The sequence below is a fragment of the Vollenhovia emeryi genome, unplaced genomic scaffold (assembly GCF_000949405.1).
Source record: "Vollenhovia emeryi isolate VEMERY1.0 unplaced genomic scaffold, V.emery_V1.0 DF939188.1, whole genome shotgun sequence".
NCBI lineage: Eukaryota > Metazoa > Arthropoda > Insecta > Hymenoptera > Formicidae > Vollenhovia > Vollenhovia emeryi.
Window position 1 is genome coordinate 381,697 of NW_011967178.1, and position 25,834 is coordinate 407,530.

General features: G+C 42.7%; 1 protein-coding gene and 1 non-coding gene across 2 annotated transcripts; one reads left to right on the forward strand and one right to left on the reverse strand.

The window, feature by feature from the left end:
- Positions 1-22,148: 22,148 nt before the first annotated feature.
- Positions 22,149-23,462, reverse strand: LOC105562432 (EF-hand calcium-binding domain-containing protein 1-like). The gene is made up of 5 exons (XM_012013272.1): positions 23,331-23,462; positions 23,064-23,224; positions 22,903-22,983; positions 22,642-22,752; positions 22,149-22,513 (listed from the first exon to the last, which is right to left on the reverse strand). Exons 1-5 carry the CDS (start codon positions 23,455-23,457, stop codon positions 22,325-22,327), a joined length of 669 nt encoding a protein of 222 aa, XP_011868662.1. The 5' UTR covers positions 23,458-23,462; the 3' UTR covers positions 22,149-22,324.
- Positions 23,463-23,762: 300 nt separating this feature from the next.
- Trnai-aau lies at positions 23,763-23,836 on the forward strand. The gene has a single exon. It is a non-coding gene; the product is annotated as a tRNA-Ile (tRNA).
- The last annotated feature ends 1,998 nt before the right edge of the window (positions 23,837-25,834 follow it).

Consider the following 25,834-nt stretch of genomic DNA (forward strand, 5'->3'; position numbering starts at 1 on the left):
CGTGATATGATACAAGAGAGATTCGCCGTGTAACTTAATGTTTCGGGTAAGCATACTTTCTCCCTTTATCTTTTCGCTGTTGCGATCGCGTGGGCTGCTGCGATAAAAAAAATATACTCTGATAATGAAAACGCATTGCGTGTAATAAGATTGTAATAAATTCGACCGGCAGTTAAAATTATTCACCGTGAGTTTCTAAAATATCAAGCGAAGTCTTTAGTGCAAAATCATACCCGATGCATCCGCGTGAGGTAACGAAAAAATCACACGAAGCAGCTGTGAAATCTAAAATTATGCAAATTGCAGCCCGTAACCGAGAATTTGGACGGTGCTGTGTGTGCTCCAGATTAACATTAATTTAATTTCTTACTCGCGGCTATGGGAGCAACCGCATCCATTGCGGCGCGGTCTTTCGGTGGAAGACTTTCTTTTTACGCGAAGACTAATGATTAAGAGAGCACGGATGGGTTGTGAATCTTGCTTTACGTAAATCTCGCAGGGCTCGTTTCGCGTGCGCTCGCGTGATCCTCCGTTCGCGAGATCTTTGCTCGGCCTTCTTTAATCTATTTCAAATTTCGGCGATTTTGTAAGGCACGTTTTCACAATAAATCTCACACGTGTAATTTAACGCGAGTACAGCAGGCAAGGATTAATTCCTGCCCGTGCAATTTTCCTTCGATTTTCGATAAGAGTGACGACTGAGAAGAGTCAAGGTGCACCTACGCAGCCCGCAACGTGAGAAACTAATCGGCACGGCTCGTTACGGGCGTCAATCGATTAATTAAAGTGCTGTCTATTGAAGTGGACGGTGTGGGATGGAGGAAGTGAAACTTGCAGATTATGAATTCATAACCAGCGATGTAGCGGAAAAGCATTCAACGACTGTAATGTAAATAAGTTGTTCGTTGTAATTAACACGCTTTAGTTTATACGCGATTATTCGCCGCTTGTTAAACATACAAATGTATGAATTGGACTCGTTGAGTTCTCATTTGTATAATAAACTTTAAAATGCGACACTAAACGCATTCTTCGAGGAAGCAAAGGTCGGAATTTCTTATTCATTGGCCGCAGGAAGCGTTGATGATTACCTTTGTGCATCGACAACTTTACGAGTCATCGCGAAATATCGGGGACGCGAAGGAACACGCTCGCGAAGCGCTTCGCTTGAGAAACGTTGATAAAGCAATACCTTGGGAGAAAGTAACGAATTACATCCTGCGCGGAGGTTAAATGAACTTGTCATGATTTCCATATACATTCGTAACCGCCAGCTGCACCGTGCGCGTTGCCGACTATGCGAGGCGACCGTACATCACATCCCCGCGATGCGTCGAATTCACGCGCCGCGTCTCGAACGGCAGCCAATTTTACGTCTGTCGAACAAATTCCTCCCGCGGAGCGTATTATCGGCTGCAATTTACCATTATCGAAAAATGATTCGGATACATAAATATTGCATGAACTTGACGCAGAGCTCGTTTTTCTGCATCAATGGAGCCTCTACAGTCCACCCGATAGTCCGCCTTGCACACAGAAAAAAAATAACGACCACGAAGTAATAAAAGATATAAGAGCCAAGACAGGATGTTAGTGTCTAAATGATTTAAATTTTTCGCAATAAATTAAAAAATTACTAACATCCTGTCTTGGCTCTTATGTCCTTTATTACTTCGTATTCGTGATTTCACGTCAGAGCCTCACGAATTTTATTTAAAAAAAAGTGTCAGATCAATTCTTGTATACTCAAATTAACGCGTTCATTGTTTTGTATATACGCAACAATCTATAATCTTGTTAAAAGTATTTAATAAATTTACATTCCAACAATATTACAGTCTTATTTAGCATTTTATATAATGCTATATTATACTTGTTTTTTGCAATTATATTGCATATTATATAATGCTAAATATAATGCTATAATTTTTACTTCAAGAATATATATAATTGTTTTGACAACAAAATCATTTTAAATTATTATAATTTTGAAAATATGTTACTTTCTATCCAATATCGTTTCCTTTCCATTCAAGAAAATTATTCTTAAATAATAACCATATATTTTTCTTGGTTGAATTACAACATATTAAAATTGCTTCATTTAAATAAGGTCTTCTTCCTTTAACGCAATATAATCTCATTTCAAGATTGTCACGTTGAAACTAAACATACTTTCAAAAGAAGAATATTCTTTCTTTCAAGCGTTCTCGTCAAACTAATTCTGAAAATTAATTTCCTTTTTAAATAAATCGCAAATTTCAACGTTTCCCCAAGTTTGACCAGAATTAATCGTTAATTTAATCAATACCAATAAGTCCGCAGAATGATACGCAAAACGTAGTAACAGTCACTGAACAAAGTAATTAGAAATATTAGATATAGACTTTTCAATTTCATAGGCGGGACAACGAACGCTCAACGTTTTTTTTTTTGTTGTTTTTCTCTCGGCACGGTGACGTACGATGTTTTTGCGTGCCATCGTGTCGCTGAAGGTCGCCGCGCTATCGCTCGCCGAACGTCGGGCCGGCAGGCAGCAGCGAGAGTCGCTCCGTGTGTCGTATTACTTTTGCGTTATCGGTTTCCAAGACTCGATCGCGATGAATGCAGGGATAAAACACTATTGATTTGCATACCTTTATCAGTAACAAGTAACGTTCCTTGATTGATCATTAAGTTTTTACAACTTGCAAAGAGAAACGAATTGTATATTGAAGCGACGGTTCTTTATCAACGTGTACCTAGATATTTCACGAGATTAACTCATCTAAAATATGAATGTAAACCGTGGTACTTTGTCGCGGTTACATCTCGTTTACGTACCGCGCTTTTAATTATCTGTCGATTTCGTGTAATCTGTTCCATTTTCGGGAAAAAAGAGAAATTTGTACGACTTCGCTCTGTCGTTGTTCGCAACTCGAACGGGTGGGAAGTAAACAAAGTCGCTTATTGCACGTCGTTACATTATTTCTTTGCCGCAGATTATGCTTCCGATGCTCGCGTTGCGTTTTATATCGCCAATTCGAAAGTGATTTGTCCTATTATTCCGAATCAAAAATGCAAGTTGTTAGTTTGAGTAATTTGTATGACAGAAAGTCTTGGAAACCGATAACCCAGAAGTTAATAATATTTCGTGTGTTCGCGGTATTTCACATCGCGTACGGGAGTGCCGGAAATTTCGCGCGATCGATGATTTTCGCGAGTGAGTGTTGTGTGAGTGCAACAAGGAAATCTGAAAGGAGGAGGAGGATGCCGAGGAGGCATCGGGCAACGGCAGAGAAATCGTAAGGTAAGTGTCTTACATTTTTATGTTATTTAATTGTTACTTGTACAAAATAAAGCATCTGTTCTGTGTTTTTATTTTATTTATTCAAATAATTCGAACGAGGAGTCGAATAAGTGTTAGAGACAAAACCAATGTGTAAAATTTTGTGAATTTATATTTAAAAGGAAGACTTTCTCAGTATTTTATATAATTATCATAATAAATACCTATTTTTAAAAATATAAAATATGAAGCATATTTAGTACAATAATTTCGATTTGACACAATTAGTCTATACTAATCATATACATATTTGTATTTTTACAGTATAACATACATGATGTACAACTCTGCGGTTGCGAATCGTATCAGTGAGTGATAAATTACTTTTTATTTTAAATTGACGTTGCGCATACAATTACTTCTTTGCATGTATAGAAATTCTTAAAAATACTATATACTCGTACAATGCTCAACTACAAACTGCGCGCGCGAAGCGCGCGTTTGGTCATCTCTAGTAAATGCAAAAGGGCGGTACGATTTTCGTTTCGAGAGAACATATACGTTTGGCTCCGACTGCGCCTCGTGCATGTCGACACCTTTTACTGTTATTAGGGCAACCTTAGGGCGACCTTGCACGTAAAATGAGAAGCAAAACGGACGCGCGTTCAGAAATTCGACTGAAACTCAACGTGGATTTCGCGTGTTACGTAATTCACTGTAAAAGCACCAACGTTTGCAGTCTGCGTGCGAAAGCTAAATCGCCCGCAGAAAGACGCCGCAGACCGCGGAATGTGAACGCGTGTGCGCGCGGAATCTCATTAACGCGGCCCTCACGAGTGGCGGCGAGCGCGTACGAGGCGCGTAAAAGCGCAATGTACACCGACACGCACGCTACGCGTGGCGTGACAGTGCACGTTCGCGGCGTGACCCCGTGCATGCACCTGCCTGACCCCCGGTCCGGACCACGTGCACACAACCGACACGGAGGTGCAACGTCGGAGCGAGCGTGTGCAATACGTGCTGCCCACGCGCCTCTACGCAATGCTTATGCAATTCTCGGAACCATCCTCGCGCGGGTATGTAAAGGACGTTGTTCTGTGGCTTCGAGTAAAACGGCCGTAAATGAAACACGTCAAGTCACCTTTCGAGTTGCTTGCCGCTCGGGAATGTCACTTGGTTGCCTCGCAGATCCAATCGCACCTGAGCTAATAAAAATAGCAAAATATAGGTGCGTAAGAAATTCTACGTTTAGCTCTATTCTAAATTGCCACTTTCTTTTTTTCCTCTAAGAGATTCATTCTCGAAAAGCTTGGCTTTCATACACGGGGAGAATTTTCTCTTAAAATTCATCCTGAAAATACTATAATTGTGGGACTTCGTGGCATTTTAAAAATCTTTATGAGAGCTTTCTGAAATTTTCGCCATACATTTTACTAGTAGTATGTATACTAAATATAATTACTGGTAAGATGAATGGTAAAATTTCGAAATACTCTCGTAAAGTTGTTCAAAATGCCACGTTGTCCCACGATTACATGATTTTCAGGGTAAGTTTTAAGAAAAAGTTATCTCCGTGTAGAACACAGCTCACAAAACTTAAAATCAAATCGGTAAAGTTTGACTGACCATTTGTCTTATTAGTTAATAAATACACCGTTACGCATATGTAAATAATAAATAAATACAAGATAGATGTCAGTAATTAGTATGAAAATTGGTTGATGAGAATATACATTTGCCGTTGCAAGAACCACGGTGTTCGGTAGCACGAATGGCTGGAAATAAATTGCCCCTACGCGTGTACACTCTCTAACACACACACACAATGAAATGAGCTGTTCATTCATCAGTTCGACGTTGCGCTACTCGAGTTACATCGCCGTCTTAATAATTCCGCATTTTTTTCTGTAAACCGAGACTATGTATAAATCTGCGATGCGTTTCTCGTTTTTTCGTGTCTGATAAAACTGACTTCAATACATGGAAGCTGCGTGCGACCATGACAAACATATTTTAAAAATGAATTTTTTAAACTTCGCAATATTCAGAAAATATTTATATTTGTAGCACTTTATTTTAGCGATGTCAGAGAGAAATAATTTTTCATGCTTTATGAGATAATAAACATAATAGTAATTCTGGAGAAATGATAAAAATTCAGAAATGTCGCTAGCAGAACGAAACGCAGCGTTTTATGATAATTAAAATTTTACGGAGCATGTTTGCCTCGCGCAGTGTAAATCTCAACCCTCTCTCATCAACCGTCATCTCTTGGTACGTCGAGCGATTATTAAATTTTCTTTTAATTAAAGGGAGAAGTAACCACGGATTAGGATATCTTAATTAAACTTTTATGAGGTGTAATTTTCACTTGCAAAGCTGCACGCAACATACGTGCAAACATATGAATGAAAAATCCTTTTCGCTGGAAAATACCAACAGTCTAATAATATTATTTATATACTGTTAAATATATAATACTATTTAATAAGCGTATAAAACGATAGTATAACAAATAATATTATTAAAAGGCCATATATTTTATCTCGATTCAATAACATGTGTTGCTGCACTGCAAAAACAAATGTGTTAAAACAACATGTTAAGCATGTCTCCACTTATAACACGCAAAACTGGCATGTTAAATTAACACATCTATACTCGTGTGTGTTAAAAAAACACACTTCCATGTATATAAATGTGTTTTTTTAACACATAAAAGTATAGATGTGTTAATTTAACATGCCAGTTTTGCGTGTTATAAGTGGAGACATGCTTAACATGCTTTAAAGCATGTTGTTTTAACACATTTGTTTTTACAGTGTGGAAGACATACAAATCTAAAAATACAGTCAGCCACGGAAATCTCGACATACTCGAATTTCTAATAACCTAGCTTTATCTTCTTATTCGTGTATTCTATCAAGAAATCAATCTTCTAACCGTAAGAGAGCAACCATGAGAAATCCAGAAGAGATCCGTAGGTCCCTAAAATACGCAACCCGACTAACACGTGAGTATTTCGCAACCTCGTTTCCTTTGCGTTTCGTTTCAAGCACAGTTATTAAAAATAATATATATTCTACTTTATATATTTTGGTTTATAATCAAAATAATTTTCAAATTTTCGTAAAAATTTTCTATTACAGTTTCACAATTACTAAAAAAATTTATCGAAGAACACTATAGTGCAATTAAATATTTAATGCGATTCACTAAGTTATCCCGAGTCGTTTTGACTAGTTTTCATAAATGATTTGTTATACATATTACATGTCGTTGAACGTTTCTGAGTTCAATGTACTGGAGAAAAATGTTAGTAATTCTGATTATCCTTCGTTGTTTCGTTATGTTTCTTTATACCAATTGGCCACGTCTCTCAACCGTTCACGGCAGTCTCGATATTGAATGTTCGTATCAACATATTACGGTGCCGTATCTTTGAATTTCAAACGTTTCACCTGCAGTGCGCCGACCCGTTGACCCCCCACGTCAATTACATCGGGCGGCCTCGCGGACGGGTCCGGGATCACGAAAATAAGAGGAAGTATGATTTATAATGGTGTAATGGGAGCACGAGATGATACGGCTGTTATTGTTGCCAGGCATTATTGCGGGAAGCTGACCTCGACATTGCCCCGGGCAAACAAGTAAAAGAAACCGACAATGCAAAATCGAATGAGAATTCAGTCTTTTGTTACTTATAAATACGTCGGAAAAAAATATTATATAACAGTATCGTACACCTACATAATGAAACTTTAACTGGCTTTCTCGTGGTCTACTTTTTTAAATAAACTTAATTACAAGCTTCCATAAATCTTATATTTAATGTCAGAATATTATAATATGAGAAGAAATGTATGAAAGAAATGTAAGAAAACCGCAATCTTGAACACGAGTCTGTAAATATCGTACTCAGGTTCCTCCCATGTTCATGCAGCAAGGGCGCATAACAATCGGTCCAATAATACTATAAACTGCAACTTTTCGAAACCTAAACAAACGATCCAGACAGAAAATCGAGAGTTGGCAGCAAGTATGCATCCGATCGCAAACGTCTGAAAATCCGTATCTATCTAGATCTATATTTTTTAATAATTTATTAATTTATACATGTTCATTAAATAAATTAAGAAAAAAAAATCACAGAAATGCAACGATGGAAAGAATTTTTAATTAAAAAGTTATAAATTTTCATTACGTGAAAAAGCAGTTATGACAATTACGATCAATTATAACAATTGATTGAAAGATTCGTAACTCGCATTGCTATTTTTTGACCTGATCAGAGCTATGTCGAATTATATAAGTACATTTTACTTCGTGTGATGTTAAATAGAATCGATAACAAATTTTCTAATTGATGGATCGAATATATTAATGTGATCAATTACCAATTGCGGTTGAAAAATAAAACAATGAGTTTTTCTCATTTTCCTGACATCACATAATGCAGCGACCCCCATGACGGACGTGCAACAGTCTGTAGTTATTACGGTAATTACGGTATACACAATTAAGCACAAGCTGTATGATCATCATTATCATCGGCATCATTCGTGCCTGCATGCGCTCCAACGAGAGAAATTGTATTTAAAGATCGGACATAAAAATGTAATTTACAAAATAACTCGCAAAATGACGTTTCCGACGATTGAAATATTTTTGGACACATTCCGCGCTTTTAACAAATTAATCGTGGATAATAACCCTGGAGTTAATTCAGCTCTGCCCTGCCCGCTTGCGAATGTAACGAGCATCATCGAGAATCAATTTCAAGATAGGCTATGCCCGCCCCCTAATTTTCTCCAAAATATTATTGCATACCGCGATCTTTTTTTTTTTACTCGGCATTGTTCAGGCGAACCTTTTTCCGGGCGAGTTATATACTTTTTTTTCTCTTCTTCGTTAGAGTAAATTCATAATTTGCGAATATTATTTCGTTTTCTTGCTCTTAAATACATCTGGCCGTGTTCAACAGGACCGACACGAATTTGTTTTGCGTCCGACGAGCCAATTAGGAGTTCTGTAGAGATATACTACTGAAGGCTAATTAGGGGGCTTGCCAGGATATATACCTATCAACGTGAAATATGCCCAGCTCTTAGGAAGCATGATCCTGCGAGAACCTGACGCACCGACACTACACGGGCGCTGCCCGATTCACGGAAGTCAAGCGCGATTCAATTCGATTATAATGATCGGTTTCGTACAAAATGGGTGAGATCTGATTCATACTATTATTGCTCGTTACGAGCAATACTGACACAACGAGTTCGGTCGACAGCATTCAGACATGCGCTTTCATCCCATTATTTCATCCGGGATCATCAATATTTCCAGAGGTGCCCCTTTGTATTTTATTACGTAAAAAATGATAGTTGTCTTTTTATTTCGTCAAGAATTTTAAGAAGTTTTTTCTTGCCAGTATATCGAGGCGGAGCAGGAAGTAATTGAGGTCGTGATTCTTTTAAATAACATTACTGACCATTGAAGACAGCTGCGTCTTGAGAAGCGGGCAGCGATGCGTGAAACGTCGGGAGGCTCGCGGAGACCCATAAGTTTGCAATTTTCATTTTTCTTTCGTTACAATCTGTGATCCGGAGTTTTCTTTCGAGATCAGCGCTCCACGACGACCCGCGTTCCCTTTCCGCTATATTGAGCAATGTTCCGCCTCGAGACAGCCACTCCAATCGCCCATTCAACTATTTCATAAATAACCATTATTGTCCCGTTTATGGCGACCAACTCTCCAGTAAAGTTGGATGATATTTTCCGGGTGAATTTTACCAATCAAAAAGTATGTCCCATTTACTCGTCACGTGTCATACCTGCCTCGTTTCAAATTTCAGTTCGTCCTGAAGAAACGTAACGAATCATCCCCGTAAAGAATCGAAAAGCAAAAGATTCCAGCTGTAGGGCGACTGGAGGGGGAAATATTATTTTCACGGTTCACACACACTTTCACCTCGTATTAATGGTAAGGGTAAAGTCCATTAGGTTCGTAAGATCTTTACGATACTATCTATATCGTCGATATCTTACGTGTAGATGTTTTATTTCCATTGTATTATCGGCCGGTGAATTAAATAGGCGGATGCCGAAGCAATCGATGGAAATCACGCAATTGCAATGAGGAAGTAACCTTTGCACGTAGTTCGCCCGCACATATTTCTAAAGGCGTAAATCTACGCGCGAGCCTAACGCAAAAAGCGGAGACTATTCAAACGAGAAAGGCGCAAAAGTACGAAATTGCGCGCAACTATCGTTCGCTCCTGATCAGCCGCAACATAAGTGTTAGAAGTTTCAAACTGAATTTCTGCTTCCAATTTAATTCATTATAGAGAGAGAGAGAGTAAATTACATCTTCATAGTAAATTACGATTAAATACTTTAAACGGATCTTGTTCGATTAAAGTTAAAGTTAATTCGAGGCGAACCGGAGCAAGTCGGAGTGAAACGCAGTATCCGCTCGAAGGGCACTCGCGTGCCCATTCGTATCGTCTTTAGGTGCCGTGGAGGCGCCGTATCAGTCCCCCGGCCCCTCTTATTTTTGAGCTTACGAGAAAATTACACATTCCTCCCACCCCGTTGCGAAGACACGCACGCCAGGATGGACTCTTTCTCTCTTTCTCTCTCTTTCCCTCTCACGGCCGTTGGTGGACGGCACGGTAGAGTACGTGATCACCGGCAGCCTCCATGGCAGCAGACATTGCCCAAGGGTCGGAGGTCGTCCCGCCTCGGCTTACCGGGCAGGCTGCAAGTAATTGCAGCCGACTGCAATCCCGGGAAACCGCATCCTGCTCCCTCGACTCTCGGCGGACGAAAAATTCGACGCTCCGCGTGAATGGGCGCGATGTAGGTACATGCGCACGATACGCCGATTGCTTCGCGGCGAGATGAGAAAGTCGGGTGGGATCCTCCGGCAGCCGCCGCTGGAACAGGTCTAAAAGCGGATTATCGTGTTCCAGCGTTATGCGGATTATATAAGGCGCGCGCATTCGATTTGCGAATGTATGCTAAGAAGCGAGGCGATTATGCGAGTTACGCTCCACTGCCATTATAAGTGCCTCAATTGCTTTATCGTGACTATAATGTGCGGCGTTCGGGCAGTTATGAACCTTGAAGATGCAAAAATTCTTTCTTTTTCTCATCAAACTCTCATCTTTTTAATAATTCCCGAATACATTATCCTATACGTAATTTAGGGTCTGCGTGTGCGGGATTAAGAAAAGGAAAGTGGACGATGCCTGACGAGTCGGCAAAATGAAGTCTCGATTAACAGTCACTATAATTCGGTCCGATTTATTCTAAGTTCAAGTTACAGGTTTCTCGGTAATCTCGCGCGTCCGCACGCGATAGCGTCCCGCAATCGAAAACCCCCTCTTCTCGAATACCGCTACGCGAAATCGTTTCTCCTCTCTCCGGGCAAGATTGTGCCCTTCGAGACTCTTCTCGAACCTTTTAAATTTATATAGACAAAGTCTCTTTCGCTACGGCCTGTCTATCAATCGTTCTGGCCGCGGTGTCCGACGTCAGATACCACAACACTGCAATTCGCGTCGCCGGACCGCCTTGAGGAAGGCCTCAGTATTGCGATAATTATTCTGAGCTTTTCGGCGATTGAATAAGTATCGGTGCGCGGAGAGAAAGCTCCCTTACTTACCCTGAAATCATGTGATCGTGGAACAATATGGCATTTTGAACAACATTGTGAGACAATAGAGTTAAAGTAGGACTCTTATTAAAACTAAACGACACACATGAATGAAAACTGCGAGTCTAGGGCAAGATGTAGACAGCCTATACTTGTAATTGATTAAAATGTGAACTCATATGCCGTTTCTTTCCACATTTGTCCTGCGCGCCGGTTTCTTTTCGGACATGACGCAGTTTTCTTACGGGTGGAGTTATTATCGTCAGCAAATTCACATATTCAAATCGATAAACGATTTGTAATTATACACTCGGTCCAAAAAAAAGCGGCACACTTAAAATTGGTCAAAAAATCACCAAATTTCGAATGACGATAACTACGCGAGTAATAATAGAAAGGATTCTAAAAAAAAAAGAAATTGAAGCTTGAAATCACTGCTTTAAGAATCGATACATCAGAGTTTTGCGAGATAATTTTTTTCAAAATGGCGGATGACAAAACGAGAGCATGCGAAATTGAAAAATTTTCGTCCGAGTTTGCGACGATCCATGGCGCGAGGCACGTGTTGCAACTTAATATGATAAAAAGCATGCGATAGTACAGAGTCTCTCCTTAAAAATGCTTTTTTATTCATTTCGATACGATGCTTTTTCGCCGAGATATGCTCATTTAAAGTAAAAACCGGCCTTTTTATTTAAATGCACATATCTCAGCGGAAAATTAGACTAAAACTTGATTGGATAATGAAAAGTAATGTATGTAAAATCTTGTTTTCCGCGTAAGAAAATATTCCGCAACAATCCGGAGATAAAGCACTGGTCAAGGTATCAGACTCGCAAATATCCGTCGCTAAGCGATTCGCGCTTATCAGCGACTCATCGTGCTCCAGAAAAGTTGAAACACTCACGTAATTTCCGATAACTACCGGCGGCGCGAACTCGTCACAATGATGCCCGCTAAATAACGGGCTCTCGATAAATCCGCTCGATTGACCGGCCGTTGCAATCAAGTACCTAATTCGCACGATGCGAAGAATCGCTCGGAGGGACGGCGAGCCGTGCTCCCTGGGCGAATACGCGAATCCCCCGACGCGGCTTAATCGAACCCCTAATGATGTCTTCCCTCCCGCGCCGGGCTCCGATATCCGGTGTATATTCATGGCGCAAGTAATAATAATTATCGATCATTTCCGCGCCGACGGCTCCAGTGTTCCGAGGAGGTCAGAAGTTAATACAAAACCAACGTCAATTCAAGCACGCCGCCACGCCGCGCCTCCTTAATAGCGATTTCCGATAAAGCGATGAAGCGACGTGCGTCGTTTCGCATACATCACCCATTACGCTATTACCGCTGGATATCGCGCGGATACTTCTTCAAATTTATCTCAACAAAGTTTTTGAAGCGGCAATGCACTAAAAGTTGAAAAATTGGGAATTGTATCGAATGACTCGTCCAAGAAAATGTTCCTCAAAATCTCAACAAAGTCTTTGAAGCTGCGATGCATTAAAACGTAAGAATTGAAAACATTTGGAAACATATCGGATGACATATCGACAAAAATGTTTTCAAAATATCCAACGAATATCGATGTACTTATACTAAGCTGTTTTCGATCCTAGAGTTAGTTCCAGAAGATCTTGGATTTCACGCGTCACTTCTTTGATGTGTCGGAAAAGTCGACGGCGACAATAGAAATATCTGCAAACGATGCCGTGTATTGTGGCATCCGAGGGCTCGAACTTGAAGAATACTCCGAAATCTGATTTTGGAAATGCGTGATGACACTCGCATAATGCTTTATTAACGACCAGACATCTGTCGCGTTAGTCGGCAAAAGTAAACGACATACCAGCCTTACTAGTAGTGTCCCTGAATTGAAGCAAACGACGTACATCCGCAAAATTAGAGATTTGAAAGAAAACTCCCTACGTCATTTTGAAAGTATGAGAAGCAGCATTTTAACGATACCGGCTAAGATTTTGTCATAAAATATACAACCACCAACTTTAATACATTCTGAACCATATCTGGCATTTTCAATAATAACAGAAAATTTATTGCGAAAAATATTACCTCAGTCAGGTTCAAACCCTGGCCGAGGTAATATTTTTCGCAATAAATTTTCTGTATTATTAAAACTGCCAGATATGGTCCAGAAAATACTGAAGTTGTTATTACTGCTGGCGACTTGAAGAATATTCTTATTAGTTGAATATACAATTACATTTCATGTATTAGCGTAATATCCTCAAGAATATCGTTGCGTTTACCAGCGCAATTAAATTGATCTGGTAAAATATACATTTCTCACGTGGACCAGGCTTTCATCGGACGAAACTTAAAGCGAAATTTGTTTTCTTCGATATTTACCATCCATCACGCAGCTTATCAGAATTTAAATAAGTCGCGCGCGCGCGCGCGAGAAACTCGTATAATTTGTATTCCAATTAAGAATCATCCTATATCGCCGGCGATCTTTAATCGCGACGCTCGTCTTATTCGGAAAGGCACCTCGAACGAATAATAATTAAGCGGCGACGCTCAATTTCGCGAGCGGTAAATTCAACAACGTTCCGGAGCGAGCGCGAGAAAAACAGTTATTTTTACAACCGACGATACCGATAACCGCCACGGGTTATAACGCGCGCGAAGATTGGTCAATCGCGATTGATATGCAAATCGCTCGCATCATTAACACTCTGAAGGCGCGTCGTCAAAGAGAGAGGCACCGAGGAGGTGTGACCGTTACGGGAAGATTTCAAAGGGTGCCATGTGCATTCAGCGGCGACGGCGACGGAAAGGAGGAGGAGGTGGAGGCCGCACAACCGGTGGTCATCCGTCATTAAGATGAAAAATTATGCTCTCCTACGATTGTCCCCGTCCCCGTGCGGATCGAAACGGTTGCATCTGCGCCATGGTCAGCTGCGGGTCAGACCAATTAGACTCTCTCGTGAGAAAGTGTCGGGGAAGGAGTGAGCGAAATGGAACTCCTTCAGCACGACGAGACGGATGTATAAATAACTCGTGACTGTAAATTCCCAGTACCGGGATTGGGCTGGTACCCGACATACTTTCGCAATTTCGCGATTTATGTGCCAATTCACGGGGCTCGTGGAGGACGCGGGAACAAGCCGTTAATCCTTTTTCCGTAAACTTTATTCTCCGAAGTATATCGCGCGGAGAGACTCAAAAGAACAAAACGTACGGGTTCAAAAACGATCCTTGTTTAATCTTTGAGGCTGTCAATTCCCTCGCGGCATGATATATGAGACTTTGCTCACGCTAAAGCTACTACTTTGAAAAACACCTAATTACAAAGTGCCATCCACGATACGACTGGTTCCGCGACGTGGCCGCGCGAACGAACAAGACGTTGGGCAATTTACGTAACTTTCATCAGAACAGATAAGACAGGAGTGGCAGGAAATAATCCCCGGCGAAGTTACCATCGGCGAGAGCCGGCCATTATCGCGAGCTCTCCGAGTTCTCGTTTCTAGATCGCGCGATCCCGGCCGGCTAGAGCGCAATTATCGCTCCGCTCGCGTGCTTTATGCCACCGCACAGCTTCATCCCGGACCCGGCGAGATGGCCGGCGCGCAGCGGGAATAATGAACGCACTTCTGGTATTTAGCGTGAGGGATGGCGCACGTCGACTTGATAAATAAACTCGGTTTTCAACCGTATTTTATCGCGCGGCGAAGGCGGAGGTCATTCGCGGAGGCGAAACACAGGTGGCCGCGACTACGCGCATTATTCGTGCCGTATCGGCACGGCACCCGAGCGAGAGCTCCCGCGAGAATAATTAGAGGCATTCGTTTCCACGCTACGAAAAACGTAGCCGTCCGTTTCGTCCGCGCCACCGGCGAGGAAGAACCGGGCGCCTATAATCCGGCGATCCGATGTCCAGGTCGAGCAGAGAAACTCGGAATTCGATATTAACCTTTGGCACCGCGCGATACGATCGGCACGAAGTATGCTCTGAAGGAACTCTTGAAAAGATTGTTATATAATTACTAAGATTATAAAATCGTATTATTATTATCAGAGTATATCTTGCGGCTGGAAAGTCATCGGGGTGCATGCCGTAAGAGGATTCAGTCAAAATGTTTCCTATCCTACCACTCGATTATGCTAATCTCGCATGTTTTAAGGTCTGTGGCCAAACGGTCGACCTACTTCACGACGGACCGCCGCTTTTCCCGTAAGTAATCCTGACAGGATAGCGAAGCATCCTGCGCGGAGAATTTTTTCTTAAAATTCACCTGGAAAATTATGTAATCGGAGAACTTTATGGTAGTTTTTTAAATTTTACTACGCTGAGAAAAATGTCCGATTATATATAATTACATTTTACTAGTAAAATATATGGTAAAAGTTTAAGGGGATGCTGGAGTGATTCTGCACTTTCGCACCTTTTGCACTTAAAACTGTCTGTTTCGTGGAAAGATTTGTGTAATACACAAATTAAATAGCACGTGTACAGATGATCGAAAGCAGCTTGCTATTCCGGCTAAATTAAAGAACAATATGGCATCACTGAAACTAAGTTTGTAAGTTTAATAAAAATTAATAGCGAGCAACACACATACTACATGTACTGTATGTATGTGTTGCTCACTATTACTTCTTATTAGACTTACAAACTTAGTTTCAGTGATGCCTTATTGTTCTTTCATTTGGCCGGAATAGCGAGTTGCTTTCGATCTGTACACGTAAGCCATTTAATTTGTATATTACACAAATGTTTCCGCGAACTGACAGTTTCTAGGTTAGAAAGGTGCAAAAGTGCAGAATCACTCCAGCATCCCCTTAAAAACCTCACACGGCTCTTTAAAATGTCATGTCGTCCCACGATCACATGATTTTTAGGATAAATTTTAAGAGAAAATTTTCTCCGCGTGTGAGCATCGAATGACGTCAAAGAAATTACGGAAAATGACGGAAAGAAATTGATACGAGCCGGCAGTTGTTCCTCCATCGCAATTCGCAGTTATAAAATAAATTGGCGCAACGTGACGATGTATTTTGTTATTTCGTGAAGCCTGATATTACTACTGCTTTCGTGTCGCGCTTGGAAAATTTCTCAGGCTTTTCTCACCGACTAACAGCGAATCGCCGCAAATAAGACACGCGTTAAAATCACTACGAATTTCATTGCGGGCAGGGATCGTGAAAAGAAATATATAAAAAAAAGGGAAGAGTCTCGTCCGAACAAATCAGATCAGAAAAAGCGGCCATCCGGGAGAAAGCCGAACAATAGGCAAAAGCCATTGAACCACTCGGTTGAATAGATGCTACGGAATAGATCAATAAACCACTCGATATCTCTTGGCGCTCCTGTAGGGACGCGAGATCGGCCGAAAGAGAGAAAAAAAGTTTAGCAGAGTTGACCGGATGTGAATAATCCTCGACGAGTCCGCGATACGAAGATGCGGGGAGAAAGATGAGCCCCGCTGGAACGTCACTGAATAAAAAAAACAGACGACACGCGTTTTGCAGGATCAGAGGAAGAGGGGGGAACGTCGTATACACCGTTCTTGAGATTTGGAGAACGCCTAATCCTGTTTTGAAAACTCGGTCTCGCATGACCGTGACAAACTCGACACCTTAAAATAGTTTATGACGATTCCTTGATCTCTTCGGCCTGCGCACCGCTATTATCTTACAGCCTGTCCAGACCTTACCGCCACCAAAAAGGAGAAACGATCCTTTATCGGACTCTCCGGCTATCAATATTAATCTCCGCTCTTTTTTCAACTGCATTAATTGGGTCGCTGTCTGTTGAAGGTAATCAAGCTCGTCGAGCCGAGTTGTCGAGCAAATTGCGCTTTTTGCCGAACGCTGCTGTAAATCTCGCGAGATTTAAAAATACCGCTTCCCACTCTCTCAGAGTCGATCGGTAGATTATCACTGAGAACAGTGAATAGTCGCTGATTTACAGTTCTTAGCATACCACTGCGATTACCAGTGGCACACTTATAATCTGCCCGAGAAAAAATGTATATCTGATTGTGCGTATATCTAACTTAGATATAAGCGGATATGAATTTTGTCCCTAACCAGTCGTATACAACATAAATGTGAGATATCATTTGATAACACACAAATAATATGTTTGAAATATTTAAAAAAATGTATTTTAATACTTTATAAATATTTCAGAATAATATGATCCTATATATTATTATACAGGGTGTCTGACACAAGAGGACCCCTACGAAAAATGGTGGTAATAATGAATTTTGTAAAATGGTACATGACTTTTCTTCTTAGTCTGACCTAATCTACCACCACTTTTCGTGGGGGTTCTCTTGCGTCAGACACCCTGTATACATACATGATCATGTAGCATTTATTCAATCTAGGACTATAAAAATATTGATGAAGTATTGGTAAAATAAAATCTTTTGAATATTTTGTTCATATTTGTGTGTTGTTAAACGGTATCTAACTCACATTTACGTTGTATATGATTGGGACAAAATTCATATCTGCTTATATCTGAGTTAGATATACTCGGATATAATTAGATATATACATTTTTTCCCGGGTGCAAATCAGCGATTATTCACTGTTTTCAGTGATAATCCGTTGATTAACTCTCAGAGAGCACGTTCCTAAATTCGCAACATTCATGACAATCCTTTAGACGCTCTAATAAGGTACCTCTTGCAGATTTTGACGGTTTCGAAATAAATAAAAATAATTAACGGAACGAATGCCTAAGAAAAGAAACGAAATAGGAATTGACTGACGGCGCTACATTGTCATGCGAGCGAATAAGCGACGGATGGCAACCACTGGCCCGTTCTTGAAAGGCGGGCATTGTGTCGGGCATCGTATTTGTAAATTTTGGCCGCGCGGTTATATCCCTCGATTTGCAAGGCGCCGTGGAGAAAATTGAATCCGGCTTGAAAGGAGAAACAAACGAGTGGAAGAGCCGGGCAGTTGATTTAATATGGCCGTCCGTCAAGGCGCGTACGCGTCACGCTCGATTCACGTGTAAGAGACGGACGTCTGCTTTCTTCCCTCTCCGAAATCTGTCTAGTCGCGTGGCACGACGCGGGCGTTACCCGCCGTGCCTTTCAAAGATCCTATCGCTGCTCGCTGACGTTCCTTCGCTCGGTTTGCTAAGCTGAACTAACCACCTCGACGGAAAAGAAATTTCGCGAGGCCGACTACGCCGGTTGAATGAGAATTGGATTAATTATGGCATGACCGCAATGCGAAATACACTCTCTGTTGAAGACCACCTCTCTCATAAAATTGCCTTGTGACCTTGGAAGATTATTTTTTATAGGACGGACACACATAGATGGAAATACTTTTCGCGCATAATGGCCGCGCGTTCGGCTGAAAAAAAGTTGCATTGCAATTGTTGTAAAAATCTTGAATCTGATTGGCGTATGCTTTTAATTGTGGCAGAATCTAAGGGCATGCTTCAATGAAATTTACGAATTTTACAACTGGCGCAAAGCAGCCTTTTCCGCAGCCAATGGCCGCGCACAGCGGAGAAAGTTGCTCGGTGAAAATAAAAATATCAAATTGCGTTTGAATTATAAAGTGTCGATAAAAGCGTTTATGTGCAAATGCAAGACCTAATGCGATCCCTATCTAAAAAAGGCATTGCGAGTTCATTGTTGTCGCTTTTCCGCGATGCCGATTGGCTCTCTCGAAACTCGATTTTGATCTTGTTGCGAGTCGATTCTCTTCGACTTGCGGTTTTGACAGTTTGCATTTAAGAGGTGTATTTTGACAGTTTGTGTGTCGATCTCGTTGCGAGTCGTTCACTTCGACTTGCGGTTTCGACAGTTTGTATTTAGGAGGGTTATTTGACAGTTTATGTAATAAAATGTGGAAGAACAATGGCGCGCGCGAAGCGCGCGCTTGTGTTGTTCTAGTCTGTGTAAAAAATATATAAAGTAACTACGAAATTAGTTACTAAATAGTTATCGAAAAAATGTTACTGAATTAAGTTACAGTTACAGATTGAGACAAGGTAACGGAGTTAAGTTAGAGTTACCAAAAAGGAGTAACTGCAACTGTAACTTCGTTACCAGTAACGAGTTACTTTCCAATCCCGAAAGCAACATGCGCGAGACGTGACTCAAGGAGCTCGCATTAACGAAGGCAGTTGCCTACGAAAACAGATAAATCGCCAAACTCATTAGTGGAATCGTCAAAACTCCGTTCGTCCGGTACCCATGTCAAGGCAGACCCCGCTGTTCCGACGAGACGCGGTGTCGTGTTCGCGCGGATGATCTCACGCCGTGGCCGTCGGTTTCTCGTAACCGGACGACACGTGGTGTGCGCGCGCGCGCACACACTGCACAATGCATCTACACGCTTCATTGAACATTCCGCGCGCGAAACGTTGCTCAAGCAAACGGACCAGCGCTAGAACCGCATAACGCCGACGCCGTTGATATTTATGGACGCAATTCGGAAAGCGACTGCACAATCGAGCACGCCCGTCGATTCCTTGCGTTCAACCTCCCATCGAAACACACACGCGTACTCCGAGTTATCGGCACGTGCTTTAATTAAATTTATCGGTTTCGCGAAACCATGCGCGCACACGGGCGTGGGATATACGGCTCGCGGTAAATCTCGATGTTTGCGATCGTCGTGCCCCGACAATGTGCACGGCTTTAGCTGGGCCTTACAGCGCATTGTTTGCAAATAAAACCCGAATGGGAATTAAACTTGCCGACAGGTCTGCGTAAACTCGTATCGGGTTGCATCTGCCGCAAAGTTGAATAACTGCCCCTTTAAATCCCGACGGAGTCTAATACATTTCGATTAATGCGAAGGCTTAAATGTACAGGAAAGATAGCAGGGGTGACACTTTATAGATTTAAGAAATAAATTCGGTGCCGTCGGTACACGGGGAGAATTTTCTCTTAAAATTTACCCCGAGGTGCGATCGTGGGACAACGTGGGCATTTTGAACAGCTTTATGAGAGTTTCTCGAAATTTCACCATGCATTTCACTAGCAATTATATTTAGTATACAATTTATTCCATAAAATTCCTTGAAATGCTGCATTGTTCCACGATCGCATAAGTTTCAGGATAAAAGAGAATTTTTCCCCTGTAGCATTTTTCCTTCTTAAAAATTTTCTTTCCCAAGACTGTTCTTAACGCGTTCAACCAAGAGTCTCGTCGTGGATTTATCGCTGGACACAAATCCAAACTATCGGTTGCTTCTTTTTTTCTTCCCAAGAATTTACCCTCTCCCTAGCTCATACGAATATTCGGCTGACAGAGCTGTCGCTGGCCTCAGCGCGGTCCACCGAGAGCCTCTTGGTGGATTTATCGCTGGAAAGAGACTCACGGAGCATTTTCGTGATCTCGTCGTCGGTCTCTTTGATGCGTGGGCGTGGGCCGCGCAAATCGAATCGCCCGCAGTCTCATCACGTTCTCCGTTGTAATCATGGCTATCCCGCGCCTGATCCGGGGCTGATTATAATTTATGTTTCGTATTCAGCCGCATTGCACACGCCGCTTCCGCCGTTCACGGATCCGCTTCTGCGGCTTATTCCGTACCGTCGGTGGCTAGATTACGCGGTAACATACTGCCGCTGCAATTTCAGCCTCCGTCAAAGGTAGAGGCTCGCCACGTGAGGGAACGACGAATCGCGAGGGGCTCGCGAGGAGGAGAAACGGCTCTCGTCTATATTTCCGTCGCGCTGGTCGTCGTTTTTTATCTACGCAGCCGTTATTGTTCCAATTGAAGTTTTTGCGCGGTATCTCTCGCTGAAGATATTTCATCCCTAATAAAATCTGTCGCCCAAGAGCGGCGAGACTCGTCGGCGAGAGCCGAGTACAAACGGACTTAATTCCCCGGCGCTACCCCGACTCGCAATCACCGTCGCTCTTTGCAACCGCGCGCGACTCTGATTATAATTTATTCCTTTCCTATCTGAGCCGCGCTCGGTTGTCATCAGCGCAATCGCGTTCGTCCCTCCAGGCTCAGGCCAGATTACACACGCCGATATATAGCGACCGTAATTTCAGTCAGTAACCAAATACAATGAGTTAGTCCGTCGAGACGGGGCGTAGCTTTTAATCCCGGAGCGCGAAATGAAGGCCGCGCTCCGCGCTTCCCTTTAATGGAATTTAAGGGACGATCGTTTCGAAAAATCAGATCAGATCGCTTCGCCAGTCCGCCCCTTTTCGTCGACGAGCGCACGCTCGTACGCGAACATCTCGTCGACACGCCGCGGGCGTGTTTTCTCAGCTGGTGCCCCTAACCCTCGGTGGTTCTTTCCTCTCGTTGTTCCCCGCCACCCCCACGAGCAAATCCTGGAAGATCCTTTCAGGACACGGTCGGCTACCCACAAAGGATCCGGCCTTTCATACGCACGTTATTATACTCTTTACACAATATCGTTCCAGCTCGCCCCCACCATCGCCGCGGAAGAAATACGCGTTGCCCATACACCTCGGTACTGTATACCCTACACCCACGCATTGTAGCCGGAACCATAGGCAGGAGACGTCGGCGCGGCCGACGAAAGCCTCGAGACTTTCTCGTTTAATTTGTTGTTGTAGCTGCTTGAGACGTGGATCAAGCCATTCGCCCGTCCGCAAGATCCCTCAAACATTCATTATATTTTTTTCCCCTCCTCAGCAACGCGTACGACCGCGACTCGCGGTGGTGGGGTTACGGCCCGTCTCGCTCGCGAGGAAGGTCTATATTTGTTCCGGATCTCGCGAGCGGTCTCTATTAATCGAGAGATCGCGGGGCAGGTGGACCGCGGCGTGCGATCCGCGCGATAGAACGCCTTTCCCTTTCTCCTTCCCTTTTCGCGCCTTCGGAGCGTATCATCCTCTACTCGGCAGTGTTTTTACGATGTATAAGTAATAACAGATTGCAAAACGCAGATCGTCGATCGACGCATCGCACGTAAATAGCATGCGGATATATGGATCGATCATCTACTCACGCTGATCACAGTAATAAGATTTATGAGCGATGGATTGATCGAGCGATCGATTCAGTTCACCCGCTGATGATCGTATCGCGGATGCGGCCTGATGCGATTAGGATGCGGCATTATCGCGGTCCATTAGCGATTGTTTGCGAAGAAAACGAACGAGTCAATTGCCATCGTTCGGTGAATCGTAAAAGCCGTGCGTTGCGTCGAGCCGTACGGTCTTGAAAATTTATTGGAGCGTCGCTCGTTCAGGAGGATTTTTCTGTCTGATTTCACGCGTTTGTCCGTCGAGATGCACTTTTGGGTTCCCTAGCTTCAATAGGTCCTGACAATATAATTCAAGCGGCTTGCTCACATGTTTATTATACAAGTCTGTTGTTACAGTTTTGACAAAACAAAGATGCCACCGAGCGCGCGATTACATACGATCACTTGCCTCGTGAAACTTGCGGATCAAAATCGCCCGAGCCGATCCGTGAATGTGCTCAGGAATGTCCGCCGCGCTACTCTAGACGGAAACACCGGCCCCATACATTCTAATAACAGTAGGTTTCTCTCTTTTATGGCCCTGTGAAATTCTTCTTCGGATATTACACCGTCGCGATCGACGTCGAGCTTTTTCAACAGTGAATCTATCAAATCCTGTGACGCCATAAACGCTTACTATTGTTTTCTGTAAACTTTACGCTCTGAAGATACGGAATAATATCGCTGGTATTTTAGTAATAACAGTAAGGCCCAAGTTTTATCTATTGTCATAATGCATTTACCTTCACAGCTTCGTCGGGATCTTCGTCCGTTGGCAGTTTGATCAGGCAACCACGCATTGTCAGAAATATTTGTTCCTTCTTCAATTTGTTAGTGTGCATAAAATCGTATATCTGTATTATGTGAATATTAATATTAAATAATAGTTGTTTTCAATTCGAGCTTAGTTTTGCGAGCTTCTCAAAGGTAAAGTAATTTTAGCTTTCGAAAAAATTTTCATGCAAATTAGATAATTAGATTAGTTGTAGAAGCATAAAGATTACGCTAAAGGCGAAGTGTATCCTTTCATTCAGATTGCCGCGAAGAATTGTGGAGAGCCCTTCGATCCATTGTTCTAGATGAATCTGTGCGTCCGCATGATAATTTTAATTGCCATAGAAAGAAATTAAAATTGTCGGATATACCTCGCGTTAATTTATCATACCTGCAGAACGTTTTTCTTGTCCAACGCAGAGAATATTCTGTCGATATATAGATGCCGAATATTTTCAGTGAAATCCAGGCCAGAGTGCAAAACATCTCTAAACACCAGTCTTGTCATAGGACCCAAAGTTTGTGTTATTTTCCTATGTATAACAGCTAACGCTACGATAAAAATTGTTCAGCGGTAAAACTTATCGCAAATGCATAGAAATCGTGTTAAAGACAAGATTACTGTGTATATTTATTTTAATTTATTTTACTGAATAACCTTCAACTTCTCTCATATTGAAGTGAGTCTTTCGCGCTAGTTTCTTGAATAAGGCGTTATTTTTTCTTCTGAAAACAATCTCCGGCAGCGGTTTATTTAACAGGTCAACGGGCAATTCGACCGGCATTTTGCTCTTGTAAATTTAATCTACACTTATCAATTTATTTAACGAATTTTGATGGCCAAAAATGTCAGTATAACTGAAAAAGAAGACTGTCGATTCTCCAATACGTTTCTTAATCATTTTGTAAAAAAATCTTGACTTGTCTAGTCTGTTATGTCAGCATTTCGGTTTATTTGTATTGATTTCACGATTATTATTTAATACATTGCTTTGCCAATAATTGCATCGACATTGATGCAATTGCATTAAATGACAAGTATGTCATGCTCTACTGGTAAAATTCTCAAGTTGCATTCTCGTAGCCGACAGGCCCATTAGCTCAGTTGGTTAGAGCGTCGTGCTAATAACGCGAAGGTCGCGGGTTCGATCCCCTCATGGGCCACGTTTTTTTTTCAACATTTTGTAATCCTAGCATCTTTCTGATAATAATTATCTACAGTGTACAGATATAACTTAACATTTTGACGACTCGACTGAGATAAATCTTTATTTTGACGTTTATGCGTTCGATGGAGTGTGTGGATTATCGTAAATTTTGATTAAGAATGTTCAAAATAGAGTTAAAGATTAACGAGAAATATTTTCAAACATGTGCCGTGCTATCGCCAGGCACAGAAATTTGGCAACTTTCCACTCGCACGTAATAAAATCAAACTGATTTATTTTCACCAGTTTCGTAACGGCTTACAATTAGCAGCACTGATCGGACAACCGTGTCAGCTTTTCGTGTTCTAAAATACATGGTTCACTATCCACGGATAACTTGGACGGGTTTCGTTGCACTCGGGATACGTGTAACGTACAAAGACTTATCGTAAAAAGATACGCGTGTACAGGGAACGCGTAATCTCACGTGGAAAGCTGGCACGGAACGTCCGGCAATATAAAGGCAATAAAACAGTATAGCTGGTTCTCACGTGGCCGTGAGAAGAGGAGGAAAGAAGTCGTAGGGCCGCCTGTCCGAGAAACGTGAGCGAGACAGCGAGCGAATTTCGGCGTGATAACCGATGAGTCGTGAACGTTCAGCACGAATTCGTTTCACGGAAGCCGTCCGACCGGCATAAAAGGCGACAATAAAACCCGGCCTAAGTATATCTAATGACATCATTTGGTTGGCAAACGTAATAAACGGGCACAAAGCCGCGGGGATTTCGTCGAGAATGTAAAAACGCGGGAACGGCTTAAGACGAGCGAGCAAGGGCGAATCTGTATGCGCTCGCTGTGTATGTTCCGCAGGCCGCGCGAGAGAGGACACGGAAGGGCCAACGGGCGAGAGAGAGAGAGGGAGGAAGATGTCTGGAATTTCGTGTGCGAGACCAAAGTCCCTCGTGAACAAAAAAAAGTAAGGGAATACCCACCTCCAATCCTTTCTGCTGCCGTGGCACACGTGAACGCTCGCGTCGTTTTAGGAGAAATACGAGAGACGGAAAGAGAGAGACTCGGCCCGATAGCGCGCTTCAGGGCATTGTTTGACCGGCCGGGAGCAAATTCTATCGGCAAACGGAATACGGCTGATCCTCTCGAGATCATCAAGCCTTAGTTCGTAAATAATGGCCCGGGATCTTACGCGAGGTCGCGTAATACGGTGAATTTTCTTAATCTTGCCAAGCGGGAGATAAGAACGGGGTGAGCGCGCCTCGCGTGGGATTTTTCATCTCACGTAAGAAAGCAGGTAATATTTTACATTTCGCGAGCGCGGCTTAAAGATGTTCGGGTGGCGATAGTGGGACATATACAGATTGTTGTTTTGGAAACGTGTACCATCTCCGATAATTTAGAGACTCCCCCCCCTGAACCCACGTCATTCCGTTGAATCTAATCGAGTCCGACGCATCCTCGCGCTCCGCTCCAGAGCAGAGGCCCGGATCCATCCTGCTTCGCTGGGAAAAGAAATCGTCCCGATACACTTTCGCATATTCATCAAGAGCAGCAATAAACCCGAGATATATCACCAGCGCGAACGTCATCGCGCATCGGCAAGAACCGCCCTTTTTTATCCCCAATCCCTATAATCACGAGCTCATTAGTCCCCGCCGGCGGATAATTTACGAGCTGAACGTTGCTCGCGCGGCCAATCGCCGAGGGACCACATTGTTTCGCTTAAGTAGGCAACGAGCCCGCGAGAACGGCACAGGATCGCTTTCGCGAAGGGCGCCGTAATATCCCGGCCGAGGGAAAGAAAACGAAGGGCGGGGAGAGGGCGCCTTGCGTTCCTACGGCGTAGCCGAGCTTGGGACGACTGTAATCTTGGGCTATCTAACGTTGTAAATGTAGCGAGGTGATGATTTGCGACCTCCCTGCAGCTCAGTGGGGAGGACTGGGTGTGTGGGGATACACTCGGACCTTTAGATTCAATTTCGCGGGGCGTCAGCCGCTGACG

What these genes read in the sequence shown, in the direction of transcription:
- LOC105562432 (XM_012013272.1), bottom strand. Translation starts at nt 23,457, where the DNA reads ATGCCGGTCGAATTGCCCGTTGACCTGTTAAATAAACCGCTGCCGGAG. An exon ending in CAATATGAGAGAAGTTGAAG is followed by an intron (nt 23,225 to 23,330) that starts GTTATTCAGTAA and finishes TTTTTATCGTAG; the next exon opens with CGTTAGCTGTTATACATAGG. An exon ending in GGATACACTTCGCCTTTAGC is followed by an intron (nt 22,753 to 22,902) that starts GTAATCTTTATG and finishes CACATAATACAG; the next exon opens with ATATACGATTTTATGCACAC.